Genomic DNA, 13,916 nt, shown 5'->3' on the forward strand with positions numbered 1-13,916 from the left:
TCCGGTCCCAAAAGAGCACCAACGATGCAATCATTAGTCTCCTTGACGTAATCTACTCAGCCCTTGACAAAAATGAGTTTCCGATTGGACTCTTCATTGACCTAAGAAAAGCCTTTGATACTGTTAATCACAACTACCTTTTACTTAAACTCCAGCATTATGGAATCCGAGGCCTTGCCCTGGACTATATCCGATCCTATCTTAGTGACAGACACCAATGTGTAGCCATCAATGATACAACTTCTTCCACTCTACCAATTACCGTTGGAGTGCCACAGGGCAGCATCTTAGGACCTCTTCTATTTCTTATATATATCAATGATCTGCCTAATGTCTCTAATATTCTTAAACCTATATTGTTTGCTGATGACACTACCCTCATCTATTCAGACCCCAACCAACATACACTAAATAATGTTGTGAATAATGAATTAAAAAAAGTCCACTTATGGATGTCAACCAACAAACTAACACTAAACATAGAAAAGACCTACTACATCTTATTTGGAAGCAAATCTTCGAATGCAATTCAGCTACAGATAGACAACATTAACATCAGTAATAAAAATGATGGAAAGTTTCTTGGCCTATTCCTAGACAAGAGACTCAACTTCAGCACCCACATTCAACACATAACTAAGAAAGTTTCTAAAACAGTTGATATACTCTCCAAAATAAGATATTATGTTCCTAACTCTGCTCTCCTCTCACTATAATATGCACTAATCTACCCCTATCTTAATTATGGTATCTGTGCATGGGGGTCTACCACTGCAAACCACCTTAAGCCCATCATCACCCAGCAAAAATCTGCTATCAGAATAATAACAAACTCTGCTATCAGACAGCACTCAGCTCCCTTGTTTAAATCTCTTAACTTGCTAAATATTAACTCCGTCCACACATTTTCTTGTGCCAACTACATTTACAAAACCCTGTTCTTAAATGCAAACCATGCTCTGAAACTCTCCCAGGACAGATGTAATAGGACCCATTATCACCACACCAGAAATAAATATCTCTTTGATATCCCCAGGGTCAAACTTAATCTGTGTAAACACTATGCAAATTAAGGGACCTAGTTTATGGAACTCACTCCCTAGTGAATTGAAAAGCTGTCAAACTTTTGCCTCAATTAAAAACAAAAACAAAAAGTACCTAATTTCATCTTCTTAGTTTCCTACACTGAGCTTTAAATTTATTCTGTATCTAGTGTTACCCAATCTCCCAATCTTTATGTACTTAATCCAAACAACTTTATCATTGTGTTCATTGCTGTCTTCTTTTATGTGCTAGCAATATGCTATATTGTGCCTGCTAAGTTTTGTTAAACTACCATTCAAGCTGTCATTGCAATCAATCTGAGCTACCTATGTGTTTTAATATACCTACAATTTTCTTTCATCTTTTATTTTTTCTTGCTATGTAACTTTTATCATTTATCATTAGATTATTACATCATTATCATTAGATTATCTGTTAGATTAAGGACCTGCCCGAAACGCTGCGCGTACTAGTGGCTTTACAAGATTGTAAATACTATGCTATGCATTCTCTCAAACCCAATGTACCTTCTTGTATATAAATAAATAAATAAATAAATAAATAAATAAATAAATAAATAAATAAATAAATGTTGGTGTTGCCTGGAGTGAGCACGAGAGGGAGACTGCTACTAGGGTCACTATAGCACTTGTCTTATTTCTCGAAAAAGTATTTCTTATTCAGACTTCTACCCAGTCATTCGTTCTTCAATCCGTGTCCGTTGGTGCAGTTGTTGGTCTGGTGTTCTCGGTGAGCCTATTCTTATAAGTAAAGGCCAAAGTCCATTCCATACAGCCGCCAAACCCCGTGTTTATGAATGAAGAACGGTCTACACACGACTCAAAACACGCCGTCCGAACACCTCCGAAAAAAGTGCCTCGCTGATGACGTTTGTTCGAACCACAACACTGTAAATGCTTCCCCACGTACGATAAATGCAAATAATCGCCAACAAAAACCTAAACACCTAACCTTAACCTAATCAATGTCTCAATATGCACAATATGCTAATATAATCAAATGATCACTTGACCGGCAAATACTTTTTAATGCCGATAAATACAAGACCTTGCATGTGGGGCATAACATTCCATGTCACAACTACCAGAGTAACAACATGACCTTCCACAGATTGAGGAAGGAAATGACCTTGGAGTCAGACTCCATCATTCACTAAAAGTTGCACAACAAGTGGGAGCGGCAGTAAAAAGCGAACCAAATAATGGAAATGATCAAGCGTACCTTTACCTTCAAGGAAAAGCAATTAGTTGTTCAATTATATAAGTCTCTGGTGCGCGCCCACCTGGATTATTGCAGCCAGACATGGGGACCTCATCTTTAGGAAGACATAGCTGCTCTGGAGAAGGTGTAACACCGGGCAACAAAAATCATTCCAGAGCTAAATTATCTCTCGTATCAGGAGAGTTACAAAAGGCAAGCCAGGCATGTTAGGGCGGATCTCATTGACACTTTTAAAATACTGAACAATTTGGAAGGATGTTGATCCGGGCAATTTCTTCAAAAGGTCAGATGTAACACTAACAAGGAGCAACGGTTTCAAGCTTAACAAGCCACAATGTAGGACAACAAACAGATGTTTTTTCACCCCAAAAAATAGAGCTGGAAAAGAGCATCAGGGCAAATGAGGGGACCCTTGACAAGCCGCAGGCTTCCAGCCCTCATTGAGGCCACTGGTATTGGTGGCCCTCAGGTAAATTCAGGTAAAAATAATAATATTAATTTATATTTGAGAAAATTCCTGTTTAGAATGAACAACATGTTAAAGTTGAATGCGTCCCTGGGGTCGGCCGCTGGATGGGATGAACATAACCTGAGGCCGGGTTGGTAACCCGCTGCGTGGCAGGACAAGCAGCTTGTCTCCTTGGCCTTCCTCCTACGGCTCTGTCTACGTTACGTATCTGCCACTGTAACAATGTGGTACTATAGCTTACATGTCACTGTAACTTATGTGGTATTATAGCTTACATGTGTTGTAACTTACGTGGTACTATAGCTTACATGTGCTGTAACTTATGTGGTACTATAGCTTACATGTGTTGTAACTTATGTGGTACTATAGCTTACATGTGTTGTAACTTATGTGGTACTATAGCTTACATGTGCTGTAACTTATGTGGTACTATAGCTTACATGTGTTGTAACTTATGTGGTACTATAGCTTACATGTGCTGTAACTTATGTGGTACTATAGCTTACATGTCACTGCAACTTATGTGGTACTATAGCTTACATGTGTTGTAACTTATGTGGTACTATAGCTTACATGTCACTGTAACTTATGTGGTATTATAGCTTACATGTGCTGTAACTTACGTCAACCCGTTCTCGCAAATTTAATAAGTCAATATTGACTTATTAGTTGCGTGCATAGGTGACATACCAAACATAATAGTTTCCCTTGAAAAGCTTCATAGAAAACACCGACCTTACCTAACCTACTTAGTATGTTAAAATAAGCATCTTATAGCTTCGTAATTACAATTGTTACTTAACCTATTATAGGTATAGGTTAGGTAATAATTGTAATTACGAAGCAATAAGATACTTATCTTAACATACTAAGTAGGTTAGGTAAGGTCGGTGTTTTCTATGAAGCTTTTCAAGGGAAACTATTATGTTAAGTATGTCACCTATGCACATATTTAATAAGTCAATATTGACTTATTAAATTTGCGAGAACGGGTTGCTTACGTGCTACAATATCTTGCTTGTCCTGTAATTTAAGTGCCACTGTAACTTAGGTGCCACTGTACCTTAGGTGCCACTGTAACTTAGGTGCCACTGTACCTTAGGTGCCACTGTACCTTAGGTGCCACTGTAACTTAGGTGCCACTGTACCTTAGGTGCCACTGTAACTTAGGTGCCACTGTACCTTAGGTGCCACTGTACCTTAGGTGCCACTGTAACTTAGGTGCCACTGTACCTTAGGTGCCACTGTACCTTAGGTGCCACTGTACCTTAGGTGCCACTGTAACTTAGGTGCCACTGTACCTTAGGTGCCACTGTAACTTAGGTGCCACTGTACCTTAGGTGCCACTGTACCTTAGGTGCCACTGTAACTTAGGTGCCACTGTACCTTAGGTGCCACTGTACCTTAGGTGCCACTGTACCTTAGGTGCCACTGTAACTTAGGTGCCACTGTACCTTAGGTGCCACTGTACCTTAGGTGCCACTGTAACTTAGTGCCAATGTACCTTAGGTGCCACTGTACCTTAGTCGCCACTGTATCTTAGGTGCCACTGTAACTTAGGTGCCAGTGTACCTTAGGTGCCACTGTACCTTAGGTGCCACTGTAACTTAGTGCCAATGTACCTTAGGTGCCACTGTACCTTAGTCGCCACTGTATCTTAGGTGCCACTGTACCTTAGGTGCCACTGTACCTTAGGTGCCACTGTAACTTAGGTGCCACTGTACCTTAGGTGCCACTGTACCTTAGGTGCCACTGTACCTTAGGTGCCACTGTAACTTAGGTGCCACTGTACCTTAGGTGCCACTGTACCTTAGGTGCCACTGTAACTTAGTGCCAATGTACCTTAGGTGCCACTGTACCTTAGTCGCCACTGTATCTTAGGTGCCACTGTAACTTAGGTGCCAGTGTACCTTAGGTGCAACTGTATCTTAGGTGCCACTGTAACTTAGGTGCCACTATACCTTAGGCGCCACTGTATCTTAGGTGCCAGTGTACCTTAGGTGCCAGTGTACCTTAGGTGCCACTGTACCTTAGGTGCCAGTGTACCTTAGGTGCCTGTGTACCTTAGGTGCCACTGTACCTTAGGTGCCAGTGTACCTAAGGTGCCAGTGTATCTTAGGCGCCACTGTACCTTAGGTGCCACTGTACCTTAGGCGCCACTGTACCTTAGGTGCCACTGTACCTTAGGTGCCAGTGTATCTTAGGTGCCACTGTACCTTAGGCGCCACTGTATCTTAGGTGCCAGTGTACCTTAGAAGCCACTGTACCTTAGGTGCCACTGTACCTTAGGTGCCACTGTAACTTAGGTGCCACTGTACCTTAGGTGCCACTGTACCTTAGGTGTCACTGTAACTTAGGTGCCAGTGTATCTTAGGTGCCACTGTACCTTAGGCGCCACTGTATCTTAGGTGCCACTGTAACTTAGGTGCCAGTGTACCTTAGGAGCAACTGTATCTTAGGTGCCAGTGTACCTTAGGTGCCAGTGTACCTTAGGTGCCAGTATACCTTAGGTGCTAGTGTACCTTAGGTGCCAGTGTACCTTAGGTGCTAGTGTACCTTAGGTGCTAGTGTACCTTAGGTGCCAGTGTACCTTAGGTGCTAGTGTACCTTAGGTGCCAGTGTACCTTAGGTGCCAGTGTACCTTAGGTGCTAGTGTACCTTAGGTGCCAGTGTACCTTAGGTGCCACTGTACCTTAGGCGCCACTGTACCTTAGGTGCCAGTGTACCTTAGGTGCCAGTGTACTTTTGGTGCCAGTGTACCTTAGGTGCCAGTGTACCTTTGGTGCCAGTGTACCTTAGGTGCCGCTGTAATGGTAGTGGAGGTAATGGGCTGTAATAGGCTATCCGATCTAAAGTGAAGCATCCCAACAAACATGTAACTCCCGGGTACATATTTAATTAGGTGAACAGAGGCATCAGTTGAAAGAAAATATTACCTAAACCCTTCTGTCTTGTCGCGGGGACTGAACTCGGGACCCTCGGTTGTGAACTTACGACGCAGACTACTGTGCTAATGAAATATATAAATGACTGAACTAATCCTGAGGGAAGAGGAAGGCCTTAATTGCCTTGTTATGTCCGCGAAACCATCGATGAGACTATATCCGTGTGGTCACCCACACCTTTACTGACCAGACACACGCGCTCAACCTAAATGACTGAACGGTGCGCAAATTATGGGATAATTAAGCGACGCACCAGCGTATATATTGAGAGCAGCAGAGTAGAGCAACACCTCCACCCCCCCCCCCCCCCACCTCGTGTACAGGTGTGTGGCGCTCCTTCAGGGGGCATGACACACCTGTCATAAGTCATTTTCATATTGATTGGGTTGGCCGCCAGGTGCGGGGGGTGGAGGTGGCTTTGTGTGTCAGTTGCTGGCCAGCCGCCGCTGACAGTACACCGAGGCCAGGCGGCCGCTACACCCACCTCAATGACACCCGCACCACTCAACTCTCATCTCCATGCAAGTTGCTGGCCTTTACATAGTGTTGGGTACGTGGCTTCTGAAGCACAGTGTGCTCACGCTAGCAAAGTAGAGCCTCTATGCAAGCCAACGAGGGGCAGTGAAACAAGAATTTGACCAATATATGTGCCGAGTGTGAAATGAAAACATCGCTAGTGAAGCGATTCAGATATGGAGAATGATTGTATATAGAGAAGGCGGCGTGTGAGGAGCGACCACAATCAGTACTCAGGAGGGCGACCCAGCGAGGTGGACTTGTGGTCCTCCTTGACCTCCTGGTACCTGGAGCTGCTGGCTGACCGGCCGGCCTACCTCACACTGCGGGATATACCATCACGGTGAAGACACGGCGGCACCTTGGTGGTGAGCTGCTGTGGGGGGGTTTGTTGGGGGGGAGGGGGAGATATGTGCGATTGGCACAGGTGTGGGGGGTGGTTCACCAGTCATATGTGCACAGGTGTGGGGGGTAGTTCACCAATCATATGTAACACAGGTTTGGAGGTGGACTTTAGCAAAGCTTTTCATACAGTGTCACATGAAATACTGATTAAATAGATAGAGGCTCAGGGTATTGGGGGTGCTATATTAAGTTGGATTAGGGCATGGTTATACCAAAGTAAACAAATACTTAGTATAAATGGGGGTTAAGTTAGGGTTAAGTGGGAAAATGTTGTAAGTGGAGTGCCTCAAGGCTCTGTCCTGTGATTTCTGTTATTAATAACATTTAGGTTCAGGTTTGAGCAGCAACATTTGCAAATTTGCCGATGATACAAAAATCGGGAGAGTAATAAACACAGAAAAAGGCTCACTATCACTTCAAGACGGTCTAAATAGGTTTTTGAAATGGTCAAAATATTGGCAGATGCAGTTTAATGCTGACAAATGTAAGGTTTTGAGGCTAGATGGATTTCGTCGGAGGCCTGCTCGAGGACAGGGCCGCGGGGATGCTAAGCCCCGAAATCATCTCAAGATAGATAATGATGACAGAGTTACAAGATACGAGCTAGATGGTGTTGAGATTGCGAAAGGGATCTGGGAGTTATGATTAGTAAGAATTTAAAACCCACAAATCAATGTATAAATGTTCGTAATAAAGCAAAGAGGACACTGGGATTTATTTATCGAAGCGTTAGTAACAAGACACCTGGTGCTGTTCTTCAGCTATATCTTGCTCTGGTTAGGCCCCATTTAGATTATGCAGTTCAGTTTTGGTCGCCGAACTATAGAATGGATATAAATTCACCAGAATGCGCCCAGCGTAAGATGACAAAGTTATCTCGCAAATTAGAAACCTGTCATATGAAGAAAGATTGACTCACTATTAGTTATGACTGATTCACTTATGTTCTTAGAATGCATCCTGTCATAAGTCATAAGATCATAAGAATGAAGGTAACTGCAGAAGGCCTATTGGACCATACGAGGCAGCTCCTATTTATAACCCCAAAATCCCACTCATATACATGTTCAACCCACGCTTGAAACAATTAACCCGCCAAACACACACCGAAACTACGACGTTGGTACAACGTTCGAACAAGTTTTAACACCTCCTAACCAGTTATAACAACCAACATAGCAAGTTGTAACAACGTTCTAATACGTCATAAACACGTTAAGCCAAGATGTAACAACATTATTACAAGTTGTAACAAGCAGCAAATAGAGACAGTTACGGTTTGTGTTTCCAGGGAAGGGACCCCATCTCCTCCACGTTACGCGGTAATTGATTCCACAGATCAACAACTCTGTTACTGAACCAGTATTTACCCAGGTCTTTCCTAAATCTAAACTTATCCAATTTATACCCATTGTTTCGTGTTCTGTTTTGTGTTGATACTTTTAATACCCTATTAATATCCCCTTTCTTATACACAAATAACAATAGAGTGATATATCAAATGAACAAATCCGCAAGGTCCGTGATGAGGGCTCAAACCTACGTCCGGGATGATCATAGACGCGCCTTAATCGACTCTGCCACGACATTTTCAAAAGATGGTCGTTTTGACCAAATCTTTGAGCGACCAAATCTAAATGGCGCCAAACCAGAGCAAGATATAGCTGAAGAACACCACCAGGTGTCTGGTTACTAACGCTTCGATTAATAAATCCCAGTGTCCTATTTGCCTTATTAAGAACATTTCTGCATTAATTTTTTGGGTTTTAAATTCTTACAAATCATAACTCCCAGATCCCTTTAGCAATCTCAACACCACCTAACTCGTGTCTTGTAACTCTATCATTATTACGAACCTCAAAACCTTACATTTGTCAGCATTAAACTGCATCTGCCAATCTTTTGACCATTTCATCACTTTTGACAGGCTCACCAGTCATATGTGACACAGGTGTGGGGGGGGGGTGGTTCACCAGTCATATGTGACACAGGTGTGGGGGGGTGGTTCACCAGTCATGTGGCTCAGCTGTGGGGGGTAGTCCACCTGTTATATCTGTTATTCACCTGATGATTTCGGGAGTTCTACAATTCCCTGCTCTTGTCATGTCCAGCGTTCCCGATGAGTGACTGGTCTGTGAGGCAATTTATGTTCATAGGGCGAAGACCCACATGGCCATCACAGCCAGGCAGATGCGGTAACCCCAGCAGGAAACGTGTCCAGTTCTTGAAAGCTTCCATTGCTCTTCCAGCAACATTTCTTACGTGTGCTGTCAGGAGGGTGGGGAAGTGGTGGGCCTCTAATGTTTACACTGTGTTCTCTAAATGTGTTTATCGCGCCCTGACATTGTGCACTTCCTACCATACCTCACGCACCAGTACTATGACACTTTATTGTGCAGGTTTGGAACCTGACCTTCCAGTGTCTTCCATGTGTGGGTGGGAGAGATCTTTCTCGCCTTCGATCCAAGAAGTGCAGTTCGAGCTTTGAGTGTGTCGGGAGAATGCGTCACAAGTGTGGGTCTAGTCCTTCAGTCATTAAGTCTTTGTTGACACTTGTGGAGCCCCGAAGTGACTCTCTCTTGCCGCTGCATATATTCGAGTGGAGGTACTCTTAAGCAAGCTTGTACATGCACTTGAGAGTAGATTACACTAAACACAGGACAAAGAGTATATCAAGAGTTATAACGTCAAAAAAGTGGCCACACGGGAACAGGAGAGACGATGCGGGCGACAGTGACGGAAGGCTCACCAACACGCCCACACTTTGCTGGTATTATTCACTGCCAGACTTGTCACTGAAACTTTTTACTCTTAGGGGACACAGCCACAGCCCCCAGACACCGCCACAGTCCCCAGACACCGCCACAGCCCCCAGACACCGCCACAGCCCCCAGACACCGCCACAGTCCCCAGACACCGCCACAGTCCCCAGACACCGCCACAATCCCCAGACACCGCCACAGTCCCCAGACACCGCCACAATCCCCAGACACCGCCACAGTCCCCAGACACCGCCACAATCCCCAGACACCGCCACAGTCCCCAGACACCGCCACAGTCCCCAGACACCGCCACAGCCCCCAGACACCGCCACAGTCCCCAGACACCGCCACAGTCTCCAGACACCGCCACAGTCCCCAGACACCGCCACAGCCCCCAGACACCGCCACAGTCCCCAGACACCGCCACAGCCCCCAGACACCGCCACAGTCCCCAGACACCGCCACAGCCCCCAGACACCGCCACAGCCCCCAGACACCGCCACAGTCCCCAGACACCGCCACAGTCCCCAGACACCGCCACAATCCCCAGACACCGCCACAGTCCCCAGACACCGCCACAGTCCCCAGACACCGCCACAGTCCCCAGACACCGCCACAGTCCCCAGACACCGCCACAGTCCCCAGACACCGCCACAGCCCCCAGACACCGCCACAGTCCCCAGACACCGCCACAGTCCCCAGACACCGCCACAGTCCCCAGACACCGCCACAGCCCCCAGACACCGCCACAGTCCCCAGACACCGCCACAGTCCCCAGACACCGCCACAGTCCCCAGACACCGCCACAGCCCCCAGACACCGCCACAGTCCCCAGACACCGCCACAGTCCCCAGACACCGCCACAGTCCCCAGACACCGCCACAGTCCCCAGACACCGCCACAGTCCCCAGACACCGCCACAGTCCCCAGACACCGCCACAGACCCCAGACACCGCCACAGTCCCCAGACACCGCCACAGTCCCCAGACACCGCCACAGCCCCCAGACACCGCCACAGACCCCAGACACCGCCGCAGCTCTAGACACCGCCACAGCCCCCAGACACCGCCACAACCCCCATACACCGCCACAGCCCCCAGACACCGCCACAGTCCCCAGACACCGCCACAGCCTCAGACACCGCCACAGCCCCCAGACACCGCCACAACCCCCAGACACCGCCATAGCCCCCAGACACCGCCACAGCCCCCAGACACCGCCACAGCCCCCAGACACCGCCACAGTCCCCAGACACCGCCACAGCCTCAGACACCGCCACAGCCCCCAGACACCGCCACAACCCCCAGACACCGCCACAGCCCCCAGACACCGCCACAGCCCCCAGACACTGCCACAGCCCCCAGACACCGCCACAGCCCCCAGACACCGCCACAACCCCCAGACACCGCCACAGCCCCCAGACACCGCCACAACCTCCAGACACCGCCACAGCCCCCAGACACCGCCACAGCCCCCAGACACCGTCACCGCCTCCAGACACCGCCACAGCCCCCAGACACCGCCACCGCCCCCAGACACCGCCACAGCCCCCAGACACCGCCACAGCCCCCAGACACCGACACAGCCCCCAGACACCGTCACCGCCCCCAGACACCGCCACAGCCCCCAGACACCGCCACAGCCCCAGACACCGCCACCGCCCCCAGACACCGCCACCGCCCCCAGACACCGCAACAGCCCCCAGACACCGCCACAGCCCCCAGACACCGCCACAGCCCCCAGACACCGCCACAACCCCCAGACACCGCCACAGCCCCCAGACACCGTCACAGCCCCCAGACACCGCCACAGCCCCCAGACACCGCCACAATCCCCAGACACCGCCACAGCCCCCAGACACCGTCACAGCCCCCAGACACCGCCACAGCCCCCAGACACCGCCACAGTCCCCAGACACCGCCACAGCCCCCAGACACCGCCACAATCCCCAGACACCGTCACAGTCCCCAGACACCGCCACCGCCCCCAGACACCGCCACAGCCCCCAGACACCGCCACAGCCCCCAGACACCGCCACCGCCCCCAGACACCGCAACAGCTCCCAGACACCGCAACAGCCCCCAGACACCGCCACAGCCCCCAGACACCGCCACAGCCCCCAGACACAGCCACAGCCCCCAGACACCGCCACAGCCCCCAGACACCGTCATAGCCCCCAGACACCGCCACAGCCCCCAGACACCGCCACAGTCCCCAGACACCGCCACAATCCCCAGACACCGTCACAGTCCCCAGACACCGCCACCGCCCCCAGACACTGCCACAGCCCCCAGACACCGCCACAATCCCCAGACACCGTCACAGTCCCCAGACACCGCCACCGCCCCCAGACACCGCCACAGCCCCCAGACACCGCCACAGACCCCAGACACCGCCACAGTCCCCAGACACCGCCACAGCTTCCAGACACAGCCACAGACCCCAGACACCGCCACAGTCCCCAGACACCGCCACAGCCCCCAGACACCGCCACAGCCCCCAGACACCGCCACAGCCCCCAGACACCGCCACAGCCCCCAGACACCGCCACAGTCCCAAACCGCCAGACGCACCAAACCCGCTGTACACCACATCCTCGCCAGGCGTCCCAACCCCGCCAGACGCCACAACCCCGCCAGACAACACAACCCCGCCAGACGTCCCAACCCTGCCAGACGTCCCAACCCCGCCAGACGTCCCAACCCCGCCAGACGTCCATACCCCGTCACACGCCACAACCCCGCCAGACACCACAACCCCGCCAGACGCCACAACCCCGCCAGAGGCCCCATACCCGCCAGACAACACAACCCCGCCAGACGTCCCAACCCTGCCAGACGTCCCAACCCCGCCAGACGTCCCAACCCCGCCAGACGTCCATACCCCGTCACACGCCACAACCCCGACAGACGCCACAACCCCGCCAGACGCCACAACCCCACCTGACGCCACATCCCTGCCTGACGACTCAACACCGCCAGACGCGACAACCCCGCCAGACGCCGCAACCCCGCCAGACGCCTCAATCTCGCCAGACGCCACAACCCCGCCACACGCAACAACCCCGCCACACGCCACAAACCCGCCAGACGCCACAACCCCGCCAGACGCCACAACCCCGCCACACGCCACAAACCCGCCAGACGCCACAACCCCGCTAGACGCCACAACTTCGACAGAGGCCCTAACTCCGCCAGACGCATTATCCTCGCCAGGCGCCACAACCCCGCCAGACGTCCCAACCCCGCCAGACGCCACAACCCCGCCAGACGCCACAACCTCGCCAGACGCCACAACCCCGCCAGATGCCACAACCCCGCCAGACACCACAACCCCGCCAGAAGCCACAACCTCGCCAGATGCCCCAACCCTGCCAAACGCCACAAACCCGCCAGACACCACAACCCCGCCAAACACCACAACCCCGCCAGACGCCACAACCCCGCCAGACACCACAACCCCGCCAGACGCCAACCCCTCGCCAGGCGCCACAACCCTGCCAGACCCCACAACCCCACCAAACACCACAACCCCGCCAGACACCACAAACCCGCCAGACGAAACAATCCCGCCAGACGCCACAACCCCGCCAGACACCACAACCTTACCAGACACCACAACCCCGCCAGACGCCACAACCCCGCAAGACACCACAACCCCGCCTGGGGCCACAACCCTGCCAGGCACCACAACCCCGCCAGACACCACAACCCCGCTAGGCGCCACAACCCCGCCAGACGTCATAACCCCGCCATTCGCCACAACGCCGCCAGACGCCACAACCCCGACAGACGCAACAACCCCGCCAGACGTCACAACCCCGCCAGACGTCACAACCCCGCCAGACATCTCAACCCCGCCAGACGCCACAACCCCGACAGACGCCACAACCGCGCCAGACGCCACAACCCCGCCAGACGCCACAACCCCGCCAGACGCCACAACCCCGCCCAACGCCACAACCCCACAGACGCCACAACCCCGCCAGACGCCACAACCCCGCCAAACGCCACAACCCCGCAGACGCCACAACACCGCCAGACGCCACAACCTCGCCAGACGCCACAACCCCGCCAGACGCCACAACCCCGCCAGACGCCCCAACCCCGCCAGACACCACAACCCCACCCGGACGCCAAAACCCCGCCAGACGCCACAACCCCGCCAGACGCCACAACCCTCCCAGACGCCACAACCCCTCCAGACCCCACAACCTCGCCAGACACCACAACCCCGCCAGACGCCACAACCTAGCCAGACGCCACAACCCCGCCAGACTCCACATCCCCGCCAGACGCCACTACCTCGCCAGACCCCACAACCTCGCCAGATACCACAACCCCGCCAGTCGCCACAACCCCGCCAGTAGCCACAACCCCGCCAGACGCCACAACCCCGCCAGACGCCACAACCCCGCTAGACGCCCCAATCCCGCTAGACGCCACAACTCCGCTAGACACCACAACCCCGTCAGACGCCACAACCCCGCTAGACGCCACAACTTCGCCATTGGCCCTAACTCCGCCAGACGCC

At 51.6% G+C, this 13,916-nt stretch overlaps 1 protein-coding gene across 1 annotated transcript; it reads left to right on the top strand.

Moving 5' to 3' along the window:
• The first annotated feature begins 9,248 nt into the window (after positions 1-9,248).
• On the top strand, positions 9,249-12,329 carry LOC138370804 (uncharacterized). Its single transcript, XM_069335408.1, has one exon. It carries the CDS (start codon positions 9,249-9,251, stop codon positions 12,327-12,329), a length of 3,081 nt encoding a protein of 1,026 aa, XP_069191509.1.
• Positions 12,330-13,916: the final 1,587 nt, after the last annotated feature.

Source organism: Procambarus clarkii, chromosome 33 (genome assembly GCF_040958095.1).
Source record: "Procambarus clarkii isolate CNS0578487 chromosome 33, FALCON_Pclarkii_2.0, whole genome shotgun sequence".
Classification (NCBI taxonomy): Eukaryota; Metazoa; Arthropoda; class Malacostraca; order Decapoda; family Cambaridae; genus Procambarus; species Procambarus clarkii.